We start from the raw sequence: 21,854 nt of genomic DNA, 5'->3' as shown, positions 1-21,854 counted from the left end.
ATTATTAAATTCTGACCTCAGCACCCAAGGCAGTCATGGCCAGTGGTGTCAGGCTAAAGCAAGGCTGCTTTAGCCTAAGGAAGGTTACAGCTTTTCCCACTGAGCAGGATGCTGTTTACCTTTACCTTATAAGAGTCACCAACACGATGTCAACAGGAAGGAACACGTTTGGTCTTTCCTGCTTGTCTTGCCTGTCGCCTTGCATGAGCCCTCCAGTTCAAAAGATAGTCATACATCTTCAAGGTGAACATTGTTGTCGCAGTTCAAGGTTCTCTTCATCTGTCGTTTCAAAGTTCTAGTGCTCTTTATTTTTATGTTGTAGTCGCTGGGAGACGTGTAGGTAATTCCAGGATCTGTTCTTAGATGTACTCCGTCTTAAATAGAAATGTGAACAACACGAATGTCACAGTTCATTTTCGATTTTTTTAATAGCTTAATATCTTGCCATCATGACAGTGTGACCCCTAAACATCACAACTGACTGGTGCCAGTTCTGACAACACATGTATTTAAGTACTATTTGTCATTACATCTTTGCCCTTGGTTTCACTTATATCGTATTTGTATTGAACTTTCATACCATCGTGTCCAGAAAATGTAAATGTGACATGAAGTTGATATATTTAGACCAGTCAATCACTTTGACTATGAGCTGAAAAAAAACCTTAAAGAGATGCTAATCAAAGCTTGTTTTGCTCTAGAGTCTCCGAAGACAAAACACCACGTCCTGTGGGAGCGGCAGTTGTTTTAAACACGCAACGACAGCAGCGTTGTGAAAACCAATAGTAAAAGGTCTGCATACAAACGACACGCCTTATGGTGTCGCTTTTAATTATTCTAATTCAGGCCAAACATGCAGATGCTCTTTCATTTACATTATACCAAATTACAGAGGGCCCAGTATGGGGCCGCATGTACCCTCGGGGAGTATGCTAGCACCTGCAATGCTAAAGATGACCCAGTAACCATTTGCAGCCAGCGCGGTGGCTCCCATCGCAGCGGTACCCCCCCGCCCCCCCGGTGAACACCGGAGATGAATAATGAGACAAGGGCCCCATGCATTAATGTAACAGGAAAGGGCCCTGAAGGTACGCGTGCTAGCAGGGGATTGTTTGCAGCCTCTGTGGGGCTGTCAGTAAACATGTGCCCCCTGTAGCGCTGGGGCACTTTAGCAGGAGCTAGCTAGCTCGCCAAAGCTACTCACCCTGTGTCCTGGGGAATTATGGATGGGTTTCCAGCTAACCCCCATAGCAGCAGGCTAGCCTTTATGCCACCTCTGGCTAGAATGTGATTTATGGTAACAGCCCCGATGTGAGTATTGCTTAGAATAGAGTGGAGAGTGGTTGAGAAGATGGAAGATACTCTACTAATATGAGATACTCTCATATTAACGCAGGATTTTTTAAATAACAGATTTTTCCCTGTTAGTTGTCAGCCATGCTCAACAGCCTATACATTTCTTGCTAGAAATGTTATCAAAATGTTATCGTCGAAACTATTTGTAATTTCCACTGAGAAAAAAACAAATGGCTTCCTTTTTGTTCCGGCTGAAGAACCTTGACATTCGTGATGTATTGCTTGTTTCTTCGACCAGTCCATAGGATCTCGATGTAAACTAATTCCCAACGAGTTGTAGCCTTCTTTGGTGCAATAGATTTGGATCATTAGATTTGGATGATCATTAGATTAAGTTAGGTTTTTAGGACCCTTAAGATCTCACGGTTTCTAAGTCTCTGATGCTGAGTGTCATGTTATTGCAACCCTTTTCAATTAGTGACACAACTTGCATCATCAACTGATTGCCGCTGATGCAACTTACTGGGGAATATTGCCTTTAGACAACAGATCAGACGATAGAATCGCTAATGTAAAGTCTTTTAAAATGTATTCATCCTCATGTCATTACCTTAAGTGTTATTCTTTGGGAGGTCAGAAGGGGATACGACTAAGACTATGGCTATGTATTTTTATTTTTAATTTTAATTAGGTTTATTTCTCATATTTTTATCTGTGACTTCGGTGTAATTACAGTCATAACACGAACGCATCGCTTTAACAGTGGAACGACTGTCAACCCAATTAATTATAATAGAAAAATGTATCTTAAACATTCACTGTTGTGTTGTGTTTTGTAATACAAGGCGGTATGTAAACAATCCCAATGCCTTGTGCGCGTGCCTGCTCGCTAGAACACGGTCATTAAAGACGAGACTGACATTGCCAAGAAATCCAGCTTGTGTCACATGACGCACAAATTCAATATACATGAATAAACAAACAAGCCAACAAGAAGGCAGCCTGCTGCTGAGGATAGCAGAATCCAGCCATCCATCACTGTCAGGATCTTTCAGCTCCAGAACAGACCATAATATGAGTGCTCACCGGATGGTAATGCCTGCTCTCGTAGGCTGGTATACACACGTGGGTTTTTCCTCTCTTTCAAGCCGCACCATTAAAGACGGGGCTGAACGGTGGGGTGTACATCGAGGAGTACAAAGCAACAGGCTGCAGCAGCAGGGCTGAGCACAATGCAGCGAGCACGTTCCGGAGAGGGGACGGGAGAAATGCCAATCCTCGGAGGAGATCTCCCTCTGAAGTACTGCATAACGATAAAGGGATCAGTTGCCACCTCTTTGCATGGCGGCCTTGGGTGCGAAAGTCTGAGTTGAATAATATTTAAGTTATCAGGGAAGTGCATACGATAATGGTGGAGTGGTGAGGGGGGGGGGGGGGGGGGGGGGGGGGGGGGTTGACAGGAAGTGAATAGAAAGGCTTGAAGCCATCATAGCCACTTCCTGTGTCTCGGTAGTTGACTGCAGCATATGGAAGATGACAGGCGCTTTTTCTTGTTGGCTCGTTCAGCCTACACGTCAGGGAATATAAAGATCCCCAAATAAAGAAGTGGGGACTTGCAGTCTATTTTTAACTATTTTTAGCTGTTTTAATCTCACCGAATAAAGTGCTCTCCCGTAATGCGGGCTTGGAGCACTTGGATTTCAAAACCACTGGGTATATCCCGGTATTTCCTGTGGTAAAAGCCTCAAGCACGCTGTAAAATGTTCCCGTACAAGTCCTTGGAAGAGTAGTCTTTATACTTTAAGGTTTTTGTGGAATGCTCTTTCATGCCGCGCTTCGTAGTGGAATTTAAAATACCTTTTACAGCAACATGGTCCAGGCACACCGCTGCCATTTTGAAAGAGGGGGGTCTATGTAAAAAAACAACAACATGGAAAAGCACCATGGCAGAATGGTTTCTGACACAGAAAGTATCTCAAGGCCTCTTTTCAAGGATTTCATGAAATTGTATTATGAGTCGATATTTGCCCTCTTACATTAAGTGTGTGTCGTAATGGTCTGAGAGGGAGAGAGGGATAGAGAGAGAGGGAGAGAGCGAGAGAGAGAGAGAGGGAGAGAGAGAGTGTGAGGCTGTGAAGTGGGCTATTCCTTTGTTTTGTGCTCTCATATATGCCCCCCGCCCAGTACAGTGGAGGACAGAGAAGAGCCTTAAGAGTCGGGGCGGGCTACAGTGCATTGGGGAGGGAATAAAAAAAAAAAACATAAACTGCGACTGCGAGGCATTGCGGCAATTAGATAGATGAATGACCAGGGGTTTTAATTAGAACACTGGGTACACACACTCGACTTCATTACTCAACGGGAGCCAACATGTTCCGCTGCCCGGGCCACAGCCGGCCTGTTAATGGCTGCTGTGTCCCCAGCAGCCCGATGCGACGAAGAGCACCAGGGATGTCTGAGGCTCGCACCGACAGAGGCGTGAACGGACCAGACGGCCAGAGGGAAGGGGCGCGACGCCGCGGTGTGTGTGACGCTGTTCCCAGAGGGCACTGTGAGTCTGTGACGCCGCTACGCACTACTACGCACTCATATACTACAGATAGATAGATGGATAGATAGTGTGTCCTGGCCCAACCAGGCTCATTCAATCTGGCCCCCCAATCATCCTCCGGTAAAATTGGCTTACTCATAAACTCCCTCACTCTCCACCTCGAGCTGGTGTGGGGTGAGCGTTCTGGCGCAGATTGGCTGCCGTGCATCACCCAAGTGGGTGCTACACACTGGTGGTGGTGAGTGAGGTCCCCCATTCACTGTAAAGGGTCTTTGAGTGTCTACAAAAGCACTATATAAATTCAATCCATCATATATATATATATACTACGTATACATATGTTATCTAGAGTAAGGCTTCCATGTGGAGGAGTGTGTTTACACAATTTTTTTAAATGCATGGCAACGTTCTGGTAGTTTAGTGAGTTAATCATTCAATCATGGATGTCAGACACCCAATTAACTTGCTCAGTTCTTCAGGAAGGCAAACACGTACCAGCTGAAAAGACGGTTGAACATTTGAAATTAAATTGAACCAAAGGGTATTTTTATAACAAATTGTTATTGTTACCTTATTTAAAGAAGATACAAAAGGGTGTAGGTGAAAATATCAAGCAGCAATATTGTCACATATCTCGAGCAAATTATGCAATAAACTTTTAGACCAATGGTATCGTTTTGACGCGGTTTAAAGACTTTGCCTTATGACCAGTGAAAGCTGGCTTGGTGATCTGATGAAGCTGACTTGGATGTGACGGTGGCTTGAGCCTCTCTGCGCTGCGGAAGACCGTATAATATACGCACCAAGCGTGAAACTGGCTTTATGTTTTTTGGCTGTCCAGCCATCCATTGTGTTGCTAGGAGAGAAATGGAAATACCCTTGATGAACAGTGATTCAATGTATTTGATCCCTAAAAAAATATTTTCGACCTATTACCCTAGAAATGCAGAAACTGCACTCTGCCTTGATATAACTATAAGTGGCTGAATATGCAACACAACGGCAGTATAAAAGCAAAGTGCGGCAAATAGCGGTTTTAATCCAGATATCTTGTTTTTTCCATCTTAAATAAATAAATTAAAAAAAACAAATAATTAATAAACCAAAATAAAAACCTGCTGCATGCTAAAGAAACAGAAAACAAACCAGAAGTATTATTTTGTTGGAAACGCACTTCAACTAAGTTCCGCCAAGATTACGTTTAAACCTCCTCTTCTTCATTATCATTATCATCTTGTGCAAACAGCGTAATCTCCTTCCCTTCACTGGTAACGTACGGAGCAATCTGCTGTATCTGCACGGGAGATCGCTGATCCAGCGTCTGCCTTGGTGTTTAGTCTGATTCGGGAGCTGCTGCAATTTGTGCACCTTTTCATCTCAGAAACAGAGCAACATGGAACCAAGATACTTTGTCACAACATAAAAACCAACGTCCACAATATTTTGAGGCCTAACTAGTAGTAAGCGAGCGTGCCTTTGTAGAGACCTCATCTACAAAGATCCTCATTACCTTTGGCACTATCCTTTTTTCCTTACAATGTTAAACGTGTTCAAGCTAACACATTACTCTCCTTAGAATATGTTTCTGGGTAACTTAAGTCCCCAAAGTGCTGAGATTAAGTTTCCCCGACCATATTCATTCGAGCTCCGGGCAATTTCTGTACCTAGAAAAAAATGTCATGGCGGTGCCTGTATTTATTTTTTTTAATGCATTCTGAATTACCTCTGGCAACCTGGCCTATATTGTTTGTTTTAACTACTCTATTCACCATCCACAACAGTGTTAGATGTCAAAGACACTAATTGGCGAAGGGGTAGCAGATGGTTTCGTAATTGGTCTGCAGCAATGAGGAGAGCAGTGGTAATGGTGACACCCAATGTCCGCACAGATGTAAACATAGGAGACAGCATTGGTACACGTAATAGACCCAGTGACACGATGTGGTGTGTTATGCTAGGCTAGGCTCCCTTGTAGTTGGCCTGGTCTGGTTCTGCCAAGGGCCCTCCTCCTCTTCCTCTCCTCTGGTGTTTATTTGTGATAAACAAAACAGGGTGGACCAAATGTTGGGCATTTGGTTTAGAGTGCATTTCCTGCCTTCGTTCTGTTTTTCCTCTTTTCTGGTTCCAGTTGGCATTTCTCTAAATTGCATGCTGACCTCGCTAGAGGTTTTACACACATGCACACACACAACCACGCACGCACGCACGCGCGCACACACACACACACACACACACACAAAACACACAAACACGCACATGCATGCGCGCGCACACACACACACACATACACACACACGCACACACACACACACACGCACACAAGCACACACACGCACACACACACACGCACACAAACACACTTACGCACACACACAAACGTGCACATACAACCTATACACACACACACACACACACACTACTTGACAGAGAGAGAGAGAGGGGGGGGGCGGGCGAGTGAGGGTTAAGAGAGAAAAAACAAAACACACACACACACACACACACACACACACACACACACACACACACACACACACACACACACACAAGCTACCACACACTTGTGTCCCCCAATACAGAAGTGATGGCCGCTGGGGATTAGACAGGTTAGTGCTCCACATGGGAGCCAATTTATGGCTGGCCCTCCACAGTTACCCAGCAGTACAGGTCAAGAGCAGGGGTGCCGTGTTGATCCAAACAAGGCCAGAGGTCAGGCTGGGGGAGCATAAGCAGGTGCCGTCCCCGTAGCTTGTTGCTCAGAGGAGATGAAGAGCAGTAGTTTCCAATTACCTCCACACTGTGAACCAACCCACAGGTAGTTTGTATCAACATGGGATTGGATTGGCCGGGAGACCCTATGCAGTGGAGCAGAGGGTTGGTGATAGGGTTAGTTATGGAAATAGGGATAGTAATAGGGTTTAGTATTTTTTATTTTTTTTATTATTATTATTATTATTATTATTATTATTATTATTATTATTATTATTATTATTATTATTATTTTTGAATGTAAGGGTAAGGGTTTTGGGTTTAGGATTTTTAATTTTTTAGGGGTGAGGTTTAAAGGTGAATTTTTGCTGTTAAGGTTTAGGTTTAAGGTTTGGTGTTAAGGTTTTGTGTTATGGTTTGGTTTTGGACACATTAGGGCTAGGTTTTAGGTGTTGGTTTGAGGATGTGGTGTTTGTTTGATGGTGAACATGTCGAACTGGCGTGGGTCCACTTCGGCAAACATTCTCAGGCTGGGTGTTTGTGTTTGTTGGGTCATTCCAAAAGACCAAAGTCAAGGAAATGCATATTATTTGTAATATTCAATTGATCAAATATGCTGTCGACTGCAGTTTTTCAGATCTTTTTCAGTGTTGAGTCACAGAGAACAGCAGAATAGCAGACAACCTTGAGGAAAACAAACTAGTCTGTAACACAGACCGAGAGCGAGCGGAACCATTTCAAGAGGCGAAAAGGAGGTCATGGTTCAAGCTGTAAGAATTATTGATCTTCCTTTCTACCAGAGTAAAGAAAAATATGACTCTTTGTTCATTCAGGTAGCCCATGCATAGAAGGTTCTGGGCTACTTATTCGAAAGAACTGCGCTCGCTGGTATATAGAATTTAGCTGCCGCAATCTGCCACTGTTGAAGTTTATTCTTCCAGAACGGTTGACTTCAATATCAAACACGAAGTTCACCAGGCCCCTGATGGTTGCGTCTCATAATATGCATTGCAGCCATGAGAGAAACAGTGTGCTTACGGAACAGGTAGAACACATTATGAAGAAGTGGGCAGATGCTGAATAAAGAGAAATGCCTTCGCAGTCTGGTATTTAAAAGGGACACAACACTAGGGGAAAGGGAGCAATCTATCTTTTAAGGTTATCTTTTTAAACCCGTACAGTAGTTTGAAAGCATAAGTAAAAAGCAGGAAAAGTGGAACATATTAAATATGCTGAGCTCACACACGCACACACACACACACACACACGCACAACACACACACACACACACACACACACACACACACACACACACACACACACACACACACAGACCATTGATTGTATGATATTAAATATTGACTATGGCATTATGCTGCATCCCAGAAGCAGGGAATGAATAACATCTGAAAGAGCATGTTTAATTCTGTGGACAAAGAAAGTCCCTGCTGCTGGCAGCAATCAATCAATTGATTCATCATCGTCCTCTCATCATCCTCATCCTCACCATGATCATCGTCATCATCATCATCATCATCATCATCATCCTTATCATCACTTCTGTCAAATAATCTGTAATACCGATACAGTATAAGAAGGGGACTCTTGTCGCTTTGGGGCTAATCTCACAAAGGGAGACAAGCTTCAATCTGTGAGAGACATTCTTTCGCTTCATATTGGTCACGACCAATCAGATTGCTGCAGGCGGTGATCTGTAAACGTGCAATTGGAGAACAAATTCAGGCAGCGGTAGTAAACCATCCTACTATTGCTACTGACTACTGTAGAAATACACATATTCAAATCTCCTTATGAAACTCTGTCTACACTGGTGAATGAGTTCCCTTTGGTCTAATATCTCCGTGACAAACCAGGAACTATGCTGAGGAAGTCCGCCCCTTGCAGTTCTTACTTATCATTGCCTGAATCCAGGAGACTTTTATTCAGTTGTCTGACGTAGAGCTTGGTTATGATTAAAGATGATGATTAGAACAGGAGAATGTATTCGGTCAATTGGTTAAATCACCCGTCAGTTCTCCAAAAACGTTACTTTGTCAAAAGTGAGTGATGTCCATGAATTAAAGATGTGTTTTCATGCTCAAATTCCAAACGCTCCTGTTTGTTAATTCCTCCACACAGCGGCCTGTCATGCTGTGTCTCGTGTAGGTGCTTATTAATTTGTCTAGCCTGAGGCAACCGAATGGTCAATGATTCATAACGGTTGGAAAAATAACTGACAGTTTTATACAGCAAACTGTAATTTTTCATGACGTTAAATCAATTATTTGTATTTATATGCCCATCGAGGAGAAGACAAATTGGCGATTAATCTTCATGAATTCATCAGATCTGGGAATTTATTTCAAATAACTTCTCACATACGAGTCAATTTGTGTTTGTTTAAACCTGCTTGGGGACAATTAATAGACTTAGCTCTCTATTTTTGGTGAACCTTATTCTTGTCTTACAGCTACGAGGCAAACACAGTGAAATAAGACGTTGCATTCCCTCAGCGTGACTTTAAAACAGAACATGAACTTAAATCCTCCACGGACGACCCCAGTTAAACAGACACTTGTCCTTTTTAACATTTAGCCAACAGAACAAACAAAACACTTTCTGTTCAACAACTCTGCAGTGTATTGCAACGTCCTTAGAAGTCACACGAAAGCCAACTTCACACATGCAACCAGGGGGAGAAAAAAAAGAATAGTTCTGCAAACAAACCCAAGCTGTCACCTTGATGCCTCCATTTCAGTGTTTCGTTTGAGGCGCCGTCTCGGAGGAAGGTGGGCCGAGGTAAACGCTTTAATGTGAGGAGGAAGTGTAACTTGTAATAAAGCAAAAACGGCAATGAGAGGCCCCGAGTTGTCAAGATGTGATCGATGGCGACTTCGCGCGGAGAGTGTGTTTGGTGCCCTTGCCTGTGCCGGCTCCTCGGTCTCCCAGGCCCCCTCTCTCGGCTGGAGGGTTGGAACCTGGAGCGGGGACCTATGCCCTCGCTGGCTGGAGGACTGACAGGCGAAGGGGAGGTGCAGCAACTACCAGGCCAACTGCCCTCGAGTACTTTCACTGCTCTCGCTCCCGATTCAATTTTGAATAAATTATTGAATACGAGAACAAACGAAGAGAAAAATGAACTTTGACCCGACTGAGAATCTCCAGATTTTGGATTAGCATTTTTTATATTTAGTCTAAATGAATACATCTACATCTCAAGTGCAAATAATAATAATGATCTTACGATTTATTCTTGTAAATTGTAATTTTCCTAAAATATTAGTGAAAAACATTTGAAGGGCACTTACATTGTAGAATTGTACTTAAAGGTAAAGTATCACATTATTATTAAAGGGCCCTTCAACCCTGTTTGAGCTAGATTCAAACTAATATAATTGTTTTGGGCTTCAGTTGCGTGGGTTAAACCTTCAGATGTCCTCCACACCAGTTACTCAGTAAGAGGCCATTGACTCACATGAAGCTCTTTCGGTAAATTGTCTAAAGGGAATGTCAAGCGTTGCTTCACCTGCTTACTGATTTTCTTTGCACTCCAAATCTTCAGCAGACAATCTTACATACCTCTGATGCCTGCATATTTAGCATTTCCCAAATTATTTTGCCTCACCTCTCATAGCATGTCCACATAATGGAATGAAACGTGTATGGATGTTAGCTTATTCCGATTTTTTTTTAGGTCGTTTGGCCACATTAAGCTGTCTTTTGGTAGATTTTTGCATATTCAATAAAATGAAGTCCCAAGGCAGACGAGGTTTGAGTTAAATATTGTTTTGCCTCATTAAGCTTTTTTCACATTAAGCCTTTAAGGACATCCTAAAAAAGGTTTTCCTTGACAAAGAGTATGTGGTTTATATATTTACAGATTAATTTCTTCATCAAAATAGTCTTTCTTCTGACCTTCACCATCGGTGGAATTTGATTAGTCTGTAAACAATAGGCAAAGAAAATAAACTAGATTGATCCAGTCTAATGCACAGTTTGAGGACAAAAAAACAAAGAATTTGTCTTAGATTCCAGCAGAGGACATTTGAAAAGGCAAACTGTGTTATTGGAGAAAAGTGTAATTGCATTAGTGTATCAAAATAAAAGGGAAACTTCTCAATTTCACTCAGAAAGTACCACTGAGGTGGCCTTGTGTGAATGCTAACAAGTGAGAGAACTACAATGTGTGTGTGTGTGTGTGTGTGTGTGTGTGTGTGTGTGTGTGTGTGTGTGTGTGTGTGTGTGTGTGTGTGTGTGTGTGTGTGTGTGTGTGTGTGTGTGTAGATGTATGTGTTTGAGGTGGAGATGGAAATGGAAGATGAAAGTAAGATGAGATGAATGGAGAAACTGTTGTTATGAGAAGAATGTTATGCTAAAATGAAGTTTCCTTGTCCCAAAGGTTTTGCATTCTGGATTTAGTGGGGATGCCAAATTGATCAGATTTAATCATGAGCTTTCTATATTATATTTATACTATCTTTTATTATATATTTTCAGTATTTTTTCCTGAAAGGAGCTCTATTAAGAAGGCTCTATTAAGATGACACTTCAAGTGTGTGTATATGTGCATTTGTTGATGCAAACATATTGTTTGGGGTTGCAAAAGAAGTGCCAGTGTAAGGTACATGTTGAGTTTACCTCATTGCAGGCCCAATCATTTGGGGTAATTTTTGCTGAGTTCAAGTATCTTAATGCCTATTTGACAGACATGCAGGGTGCTGAAACTTAATGTCCTGGGGCGAGGCCATACATAGCCGTAGAGCTCTGCTAATGCACTGGCACCCACACACCAGTCAACAAAAGTCACTTACTCACAGTTTGGCCTGCCACTCTCTGGAAAACAGGATGTGTTATATGTTGTCGTGACAGAATTTATTAAAACAATGCTGGGTTACTGGAACACAAGAAGATACTGTCATGAATCTGTGGTTTGAAATAGTGTGGCTTGTAAAGGCTAAATTAATATTAGCCTATCAATATTTCATACTTATTTTTCTGTTGTGACCAGAGCAATTATGACAAACATATCCCTGATTATTAAAGTAGCCTCTGAATCTGAGCCGTAGTCAGATCTGAAATCCATGTAAACATGATACATTGTTCATAATCTTCTCGAATAGTCTTGGTAATTTGCACACTTATATGAAGGTGATGAGGTTAATGGTTTTTTTCTCAGAGCGTGTAGTGTTCCACACGGCTATCACTTGAATGTTATTACAGTTTCCTCACTCGGCTCCTTGTGTAAAAATTAAAAGTCTTGATTAATAATTTACATCACCACTCATTTTTCATACAACTTACCCTACGTAGCATAAATACCAAGTTGGTAAAATGGGTGTTTTGAGAGACTTGAAAAGTGATGGAGCTTATGGATAATATTTTATAAATGTGCCACCGAAGATGTCTCGTAAGAGCCATTTTTAAAGAAGAAAAGTATGCTGTGTTTGTTAATAAAGAACAAGCAAATTTAGATGTTTTGTATGTGTGCGTGTATGAAAGAAAACAAGGTTTTTGGTCAAAACATTCTCAAAAGAAGATGCAACTGTCACATTTCATCTCGTGAAAGTTCCAATGTTTGGTGGTCGGTAAATAAAAAGTCCAAGGCCTGCAAACTGGGACATGGGTATACCTAGAACATTGATATCAATTTGAATAAATGGTTTCTTCTTTTGTAAAGGATTATACAACTTTGATGAATACGGCATGCATTGGTTTCTCTGTATAACAAGCCGCTGCTATAAATAGCAGACTGTTGCACTGAAAATTCTCTGAAAAGCTTATATTCCAAACCATAGACACTAACAGGTTTTTGCAAAAATAAGTTAGATCATTTTAAAGTCAAGCATTTCTTTAGTAAACAGGTGTGTCATTAGTATGATCATTGTACAGGGAGCCAGGGTGATTTAAGACCTCAAAGCTTCCCATAAGTGTTCTGCATCAATCAGTCAGCGGTTTATTCGCCATAAAACCGGCTCGCTGTACATTATCCCTTAAGTTAAGGTCAATCCAGGTGGAATTCATTAAGCTCATTGACTTTACATTTTAAAGGATCTTTAGATAACACATTACTGTAATAAATCATAAAATGACCGTAATATGTCATCAGAGATTAAAGAAACATGGCCAATCAAAATACTGGCTGTTCTGACAACAATGCTACAACCAGCATGCTGTCCTTTGAGATTTATGTTCCTGGCTTGACCATTTGTGTTTGTTTCAGCCTGTGTGTTAGGATTCTCCAGTGTCCGAGTACCCCAGGTTGCCAGATATTAAACAAAACGGCACACAAACACAGCGTGCTGCAGCCATGGAAGCAAGCCAACAAACCGGATCTACTGCCGTGCTAAAACACGGGTTAATGTTTTTTAATTGAAAGAGGGAGACAGCTGAAAGCGCAGAAGGATTTCAGGATCGAGGCCACATGAGCGGGTTCATATTTGTAGACAATAAATAAATTGCAAAATTGTCTTACAGTGTAGGAATCTTCGTCGCTTGCCGTTGTCAAAATAGAATTGCGCTTGGCTCATCTTGCGCTTGTCCAGTGTTCTTAACCTGGCAACCCACGTCAGCTGCGGTTCTGATATTGTGAATTTGGACCGCCGTATCCCTTTTTAACGCTCTGTGTCAAAGTAACATATCATACTTTTAACATGCCAAATCCTTCAAATTACGGTTGGAGAATGAGGCTGCCTGTTATTTCCTTTGGGGAACACGTTTTTTCATTGAAGAGAAGATTCAAAGATGCCTCCAAACCATTAAATATAAGGGTCAGGCTATTTCTGTGTTCAATTGTACTGCACACGTCTTACACAGCTCTGGTGAAACGTGGTACTAGATAAAGATTTCAGACATGGTACCGTGGAATTCCCTGAAGGAATGATATTCCAACTGTCAATATTATTTTGGCTGGAAGTATATGAGAACATGACGCCAAGTACTTAGTAATACTAGAACCGGCCTCAGACACCACTTTTCAAGCATCCCACCTTACACTGAGTACATGTTTAGGTGTTTTATCGTAATAGCAACTCAAGGAGCCTGAAAGTAAAACCGACTGGAACAGGGGAATCAATGTAACTCTATATCCTCCGAGGTGGGGCATTAGAAGAGAAGTAATGCATATTACCTTGATGTTTTGTTTTTTCGTCATAGAAATACATGGGATTCACTGAAGTAATATTTTATTCGTTTGTTCATTAGATTTTTAAAAACTATTTTTTTTATAATAAATTGCACTCGGATGACATTTAAGAAGTGTTACATTTGAACAGAAAAACACGGAAAAAAAGAAAGAAAACAGCAAACAAAGAATGTATAATCATTATCATTTATGTTTGATAATCACTTTCCTCAAAGTACAGTTTTCATTAAAAAAAGAAAAGCAGAGTTGATTGACAGGAACAAAGGAATGGACAGAGGACAGTTGAAATGAAGACTTACTTAAAACTATTTGCCTCGACCATTTTTTTAAATCTTTTTCGTCAACCCAAGCATACAATGGACACCCATAGATACTGTAATACCATTTTGTAACACACACACAAGCAAGTTAACACAGTCACGGTCAAGATCATTCGTTGGCATCATCCGACAACTTTGCGCACGCATTCTTAATGGTCACTCTCTCGCATATGTAGGTATTTTCGTCAGGATTGAGCTGGGAGGCAGTGGTTCTACCGGTATCCTTAGAACAGGGGCCAAGACGACAGCCCCCCTGTTTAACTTGTAGAAGGACGGGTTAGGGGCCCCCAATGGGCCCTGGGGTGGTCTATTTCAAGGGTCCGTATAAAAAACTATGTAGGAACAAATGGAAAAAGGAGGGAGAGGGAGGAGGGCGAGGAGGCCGGATTGAAGAATCCAAATAAAGAAAAATATATATCGCAGATGTCTTAAAATCGTCTAGGTCTAGCAACACTTAACACTTACTTCGTCTTTTTTGTCAGTTTTCTAGGTTTTATTCCAAAAATGGGTGGAGGAGCAGTTATAGTTTGCATCATCTATACAACAGGCTAGAAAACACCACTTTGTTCACAGTCCATAAAGCACATTTAGATGTGTTTTTTTTAACTGTATATAAACATATGTACTGTAATAATATAATTCTGCGTGCATGACCCTTCCCTCAAAATGATCGGTTTTCATCTGTGGGAATTTGGAGAAAGAACTTTGATTTCACACAGAGAGTTGTCGAAATCGAAGGCCTCCCTGAATTCATACTGGCACAATGGACATGTTCATCTGTTTAAAGTGAAGGTTGCATTGAAATCGGCTCAGTCAGTAATGTTGAGTCCCTTTGTCCGCCATAACTGCCTTTTTGGAGTGCTCATTGATTGGCTGATTCTTCAAAACCTTCTGCTGGGTTGGCATTCCATCTTTTGACCTTTTTTTCCTTTTGTTACCATACAGATATTTTTTTATTTCATTTTGCTCTTCATCCAAAGTATATTATTAGCGTTTTTTTCTTTATTCACGTATATATGCATTGTGTCATTTGCTCATAGAAAAAAAGTCTCAACAACACAAACACAGGCAATGTTAATGAGGACATTAAGTTTTGTAATGCTGAGAGTTCCTTGAAACGTCCGTTAATTCCATTGCCCCGCCAGAAACCGGGCAGTCAAAACACACCATATGAGTCCAAGGAGATGTATCATGGATGGGTGTTAGATAGCTATTGTATGTTGTCTATTAGTCGGTATTGCACTTCCCGTCTGACTCACAGTCTCGTCAGCGCGTCCGAGTGCAAATCCCATCCCATTGTTTCCGTGAATGGAGTCTAGCGCAGCATTGTCCATATAGTCTCCATTCAGCTTAACCATCATCCGGGGAATGGGGAGGAGAAAAAAAACGCAAAAAACCGAACAAAGACGTAATAATTGGTATTTTTGTTATACTGTACACACGAGGATCTTCTGATGTGCGTCTCGTCCCCGGATAGTCAAAGAGTCAACTCTGGTGCCCCTCCGGCGACGAAGGCGCTGACGTGGGGAACAGGCACCTCAGCGAGAGAGAGAGAGAGACAGAGAGACAGAGAGACAGCGAGAGAAATAGATTGAAAGAGAGAGAGAGAGAGAGAGAGAGAGAGAGAGAGAGAGAGCGAGAGAGAGGAACATCACACATAGTACTCCTTGTCCTTGTTCTTCTTGCCCTTGCCCGAGGCCTTGGCGGGCGCGTTGGGCTTGACGTTGTTCTCCTTCACCACGCTGCCGTTGGCCTGCGTGGCCGAGTTGCTGATGTAGTTGCGGCTCTCGTCCACGTGGTAGGAGCCCTCGTCACGGTTGCGGTACTTGTACATGGCGTAGAGCAGGATGAGGATGCAGAGGGCGGCCGCCGCCACGATGCCAACCACCATCCCCGTGGTGCTGCTGGACTCCCGGAACACCTCCGACGTGCCCGGGTAGCCCTTGGGGCTGGCGCCCGTGGGGTTGGCTGCAGAGAGGGGGTTAAGAGAGAGGGGAGGGGGAGAGGGAGGGGAAGAGGGGTAGGATTCATCATCTTGGTCGATCATGTTGAACCAGCCCTGGAGGGAGTGGTCCCTCTCTCTGTGTTCCCTCGCAAGGTTTTCTTCTGAGGCGTTTTTTCAAATGTCTTTTGGGGGCGGGGTTCAGGAGGGGGGGATGGTTGAGACTGTCATTCGGACGAAGGGACTTTAGATGTGCATTTTCTTTTAGTGCATTGTAGATCGATTAAAAGAAAACCAAACTACTCTCTTTGAGCTAATCCCCGTCCACTATCATCAATCAAAATGCTTCATTTTTGAGGTATGGGGGGGGGGTGTCCATATTTACATCTTATCCAACATATCTCCAAATCGACAACAGTTCTTTGTAATTCACTACATTACTTTTCAGCACTCATTCATAAATCAAGTGTTTGGACATTAAGGAGTAGATATTGGGATACGCGTCTGCTTCATAGAGGTCTAGTAGTCGAAACCCAGGACCTTAAAGCTGGCTGTCAAACTCCCACCACTAGACTACCTGGCACAGGCCTTCAGCTCTTTGGACCAGCGGGTTGGCTGGAAGACAGTGAGGGGCACACAGGAACGTGCACCCTTGTGTGAACATGAGTAACACATGCATTTATGACACAGCACCCTTAATAATTCCTCCACGATGGCAATCAGCAGAGGCGGACTGGTCAGCGACGGTATTTCTTGCAGGTGGGGAGTGGATCGATAGTGTTTTACAGAGGGTGGTCAGGGCGGACATTGTCCCAGAAAGCTTTTGGCTGAAGAATAATAGAACACGACCTGTTGGGTTGGCGGGAATAGCTCCACAACTTACATGAGTGGGAACTCGAAAAACTATTTGGAGTCGCAATACAAAGTATATATTTCAGAATTGATTTCTAAAGTATCTGAAATTCAGTATCTGAAATTCAATGCAATATTGATATTACTTTGATTGGTTATTTGTTATGTTTTTTGTGTAGAGATCTGATTCAGTAAGACGAAATTGTTTATATGCAGAGATACCATTCATTATGCAGGATGGAAAAACATTGAACAAAGACATTTTAACATTCATGAATCAATAAGCAACATTTATAACATTTAGAATCAGTCAAGATCATTTGGCTTAGACATTTGAATGGTTGACAATTGAATGTCAGTCCTTTAAAAGGAAGCTCTCGTTTTTTAAAATGAGGCAAATATCGCTCACAGCACACTTGATTTTTATTTTATTTTGATTGAATATGGCAAAATAGTATTCATCAAAATATCTATAAGCATTATACAAGTCTCCTCGGCCTCGCAGACAGACATCACATTGGGAACAGAATGTCTGATCTGACCTTTTAAATATGTCTTTATTTCAAAATAAAAACAATCTTAAAAGGCATAAAGGGGAGCCAGGTGAGGCAACGCAGATCTCTGAGTCTGCTTTCGCAACCCTAGCTTCGGTATAGCTTATTGGCTGCTGATACTTGAGCATACAGTGAATCTCTATCAAAAGATCCTGCAGAAATCTGTCCTTTGTGCCATTTCAAACTAATGCCAGTGCACATCTTTCTGAAAGCGAGGCGCTTAATGGGATTCTATTATTCTACCAAAGGTGCAGTCTGAAAAGTCAGGCTGATGTCGTTCTGCCTTTCTGTATATAAATTGTTCTGAATTGACACTTGGTCTGTCTTGAGTGCTGCTCCAAAGATTGTGTAGCTTACACACCCACCTCCACCGTTTATCTATACACCGGGCTGGGTGGTGGTGAACTAAATGTCAGGCCCTTGGAGCTAGGAATGTCAAGATTATACCACCAAAAAATAAATCAAAACAAATAAATGGTTCGTAAATGTCTTGAAGTGAGGTAGGTGTTGTATTTTTGGCAAAAGTTGGAAGGCTAGAGATGTTTCATTTTACTTCTATTTTCTAAGACAAAAAATGCACAATTTATGCTCGACTTATAAATGTCAATTATACTTGTGTTTTTTTAATGGCTGTGGGAACTATTTGAGAGCTTTTCATTAATAACCAAATGTTGATAGTTTTATATATAAAGTTTTGAATTTAAAGCAACATCTAAATTCCTACAGGCAGGCTACATTAATTTCTAAGTCTGCCAGAGCAGTTTGATGAATAATAGTTACATAACCTCTGGGTCTTTTATTTGAGTCATATACAAAACAAACTGCCAACACAAAAAACACAAAAAAACGAATTAAAAATGCAATAGTTTGTTAATTATGTTAACTGTCCTCATCAGGCCCTATCATGCCTAATATGCTAAAACTTATATTAAATTAAGGAATACTATTAAAATGGAATCAAGCCTAATTAAAATTTTGTGTAAATGATTGTGAATAGCCGTAGTCTTTTTTTCAATAAATATATGAGAGGCATTTAGGCGAAGAGATGTAGTGATGAGCTAGCTCACTTTTTAGTATTTGTTCGAATTTCATTCCAATACTTAGGCCATCAATCCTAATAGCCCTTATTCACTAAAATATATACAATTACTCCCTCCCTATGGAGAGCCTTGCGGGTAAAGTACATCTTTCGATTTTCTCAAACTCTTCTACTGATTGCCTTGTTATGAAAAGAGTAAATCATCCTCAATGTTATCATTATTTTCATCCAACATCCTCTGGCGCTCCATAAAATCACAAGGTGTCTACTCCAAATCCACACCGTATGAAAAACAAAGAAGCAACTCTGAAGGGTAACATATTCTCCTCCTTCCCTCCCCCCCCCAAAAAAGAGGTGGTGATGCCTCTGCCTTCCATTGACCCAAGTCAAATGTTTTCAAAGCCGGTTATACTGATCACCAGCGTGGACAAGCCATCAGCACCAGCACACATTCAAGGACAAGGGGAAAACGTCACCAGGGAATCGTGTGTGACTGAGCGTTGCAACAGATTAGCTCTGCCTGTGACAAGCCCACTTATCCTCGCGGACAGGTGTGAAGAAGAAGGCCCCTCTCGTGCCTTGTGGGCATGAAAAAAAAAAAAAAGACACATCGGCGAAACACACCAGCCGGCCGGCTGACACGGCTGCTTCCAGCGTGAGCCATTGCCTGAGCGTTTCAGTGAGTTACCTGTTCTGCTTTCTCACTATCAGCTCTTTGTTCAGGGTCAAAAAGTCAAAAGGGTAGATAACACAAGCAGGGTGATTGGAGGGGATGAGAGAGAGAGAGAGAGAAGGAGAGAGGAAGTATGCATTCTATCCCAGACCTCTGCCTTTGTCTCTGGAGAGGAGATGGCAGCAGAGATCAGGGTAGGAGGGGTTGTAACTCCAGGAGAGAGAGAGAGAGAGAGAGAGAGAGAGAGAGAGAGAGATAAAGAGAGAGAGACAAAGACAGAGAGAGAGAGAGAGAGAGAGACAGAGAGAGAGAGAGAGACAGAGAGAGAGAGAGAGAGACAGAGAGACAGAGAGACAGAGAGAGAGAGAGAGACAGAGAGAGAGAGAGAGAGAGAGAGAGAGAGAGAGAGAAAGAGAGAGAGAGAGAGAGAGAGACAGAGAGAGAGAGAGAGAGAGAGAGAGAGAGAGAGAGAGAGAGAGCGAGAACTGCTGTTCCAACACCTCCTCTGGGCGCTGAGGGGTTTGTCACCCTCCACTCCCCGGGGGGGGGAGGGGTGTAGATTGGCACCCCGTTGACACCCCAACACGTTGTTATTAAATAGAGAAAAACAATCCCAGCCAGCAAGTCAGAGCTTTTGTTCTGAGTGGGCGTCATTGGCACCAACAATAAGTATTTATATAAACATAACAAGGTGTGCTGTGTTGTGTGACTCCTCTTGTCTAATATAAGTTTATATTTTCCTGATACATTAATTATTATTGTTGCAAAACTTCCATATGCCACTCCTCCTTCATACTTTATCTTACAACAATAGCTCTAACTTTACCCACTGCCTTACTATCCAAACTTCTTCACAATGACTCACAACTCACTAGCTATACTTATACCAAGAGCACCCTGGCAACCGACTAGAACACCCCGGCAACCGACTTCATCACCCCGGCAACCACCCAGACACCCAGAGCCAGCACCTAGGTCACCGTAACAACCAACTAAAACGACCCGGCAGCCACCTAGGTCACCCTAGCAACCAACTAGAACACCCTAGCAACCACCAAGAGCACCCTAGCAACCACCCAGACACCCAGAGAAACCACCTGGGTCACCCTAGCAACACCTCGAACACCATAGAAACCACCTGCAACCACAAATCAGCTGCCCAGAACACCCCGGCAACCACCTAGAACACCCTAGCAACCACCAAGAGTATCCTAGCAACCGACAACAACCCCCTAGCAACCACCCTTACTTGATGGAAAACCACACACAAGACTATTGACACCACTCAGAGCCAGAGGGCAGCTACGTAGACCGCCCAAGCAACCCATATTATCCCCTGGCAACCACCTGAAATAACCTAGCAACCAGCTATAAAACCTTAGTAACCATACAGAACACCCCAGGACACCATAAAGGGGACACCATAAAGCTACAGCACTACTTCAAATCCTTCTACTGTACATTTTCCAATATACCAGGTACTAAAACTTTATTTTCACAGAAGGCTGCAAACCACATTTACTTCTGAAATTTTACTTTTTACCACTGACTAGTTTTTTTGCGCAGTGACACCAAAGTAAGACGCCCATGCACGTCTGTGTGCATACATATTTTAAGGAGGACAGAAAATGAAACCTTATTTGAAATGTTGCACGCAATAGATTTCTGATCACTGAAATGCGCCTACTTCAAAAATGTCCTGCTGACGGTTGAACCGGCCATCTTGCCTCTTGTTTACTTAATTTTAGTGCACCTGATTAAGAACCGACAGAGCAAACGACACAAGGCCCATCGACTCCACATAGAGCGCCGTTGGGGCCTCAGGGAATCAAACATCTGTCCTTTCATCACCCCTCCACCACCTCGGAACGGCTGCACATAAACAGCCAGAGATGGACTGAGAGAGAGACCGAGGGAGAAATGGTGCCTGAAACAAGTATTTAAAATAATGCTTGCTCTCTACTCAAGGGTAAAATTAGACATGTAGAAAATGACCTTCAAGTGGCGCCTGGTTTTCGCACAGCATAGCAGAGGTGCAGTTGAGAGGCGGCAGAAGTAAACTCAGGGGGAGGCTGACTTTTGAAGGATTGCAGTGGGGAGAGGCTGCGGAATAACCTTTCGCTCTCAATCGCAACCCAAGCAAGGGACTTGTATTACTGTATTTCATCAAGATTTTCCTCTCGTCCGCAGCAACCGGGGCTTGTGTTTCTGTCTTATGCCGCTCGTGTCGTTTTCACGCACTTGGCCGGGGCGTGGAGAAGAGAAGCTGGAGGGACGTGAGAAAACAAAACAGGTAAACGGCTGTAGGAGGACAGGTCAGTCAGGTCGGCTGTTGTGCAGCAGCTATCCGGTACACAATGGGTTCCGGGGGGGGCCCTTAAGAGTAACGGCGGTAACGGCTGGGACGACGTTACCGAGAGATTAACCTGAAAAACCTGAAATAGGGCGTTTTTTTCCTACGGACAATCGAAGCCGGGGGTTTGTTCCTGCAAACGAAAAAGACCAGAAATCTCCACCAGCAAATTGGACATATTTCAATAAACATTCTGATATGAATCAAGATGAGGAAAATGCTATTTATTATATCGACCATCTAAACAGATTTGGTAAGCACACTGCCTCAGGCTCTATTTATATCTATGCATTTGTGCGTGTGAATCTTGCTTTTCTCATAATTATAATTATCCATTGCATAGACGAGTGGAAGTACAGTCGGTGGATCTGAATGAGACTCAAGCCTTTATGGCGTTCAACCACCCCTGTAAGTATAGGTTGGGTGG

General features: G+C 42.5%; 1 protein-coding gene across 15 annotated transcripts in view; it reads right to left on the bottom strand.

Moving 5' to 3' along the window:
* Positions 1–13,799: 13,799 nt before the first annotated feature.
* The window catches only part of LOC307070611 (neurexin-1a-like), a 230,385-nt gene continuing 222,330 nt past the window's right edge, over positions 13,800–21,854 (bottom strand). For all 15 annotated transcript variants that reach the window (XM_079729140.1, XM_079729147.1, XM_079729149.1 and 12 more), the window contains one exon: positions 13,800–15,982. In XM_079729140.1, the coding sequence (XP_079585266.1) occupies positions 15,666–15,982 (317 nt within the window). In that variant the 3' untranslated portion in view covers positions 13,800–15,665. The remainder of the gene's footprint in view (positions 15,983–21,854) is intronic.

The sequence above is a fragment of the Pollachius pollachius genome (genome assembly GCF_949987615.1).
Source record: "Pollachius pollachius genome assembly, chromosome: 2".
Classification (NCBI taxonomy): Eukaryota; Metazoa; Chordata; class Actinopteri; order Gadiformes; family Gadidae; genus Pollachius; species Pollachius pollachius.
Note: the sequence above shows the minus strand (reverse complement) of the source record. Positions and strands in the feature narration are given on the sequence as shown.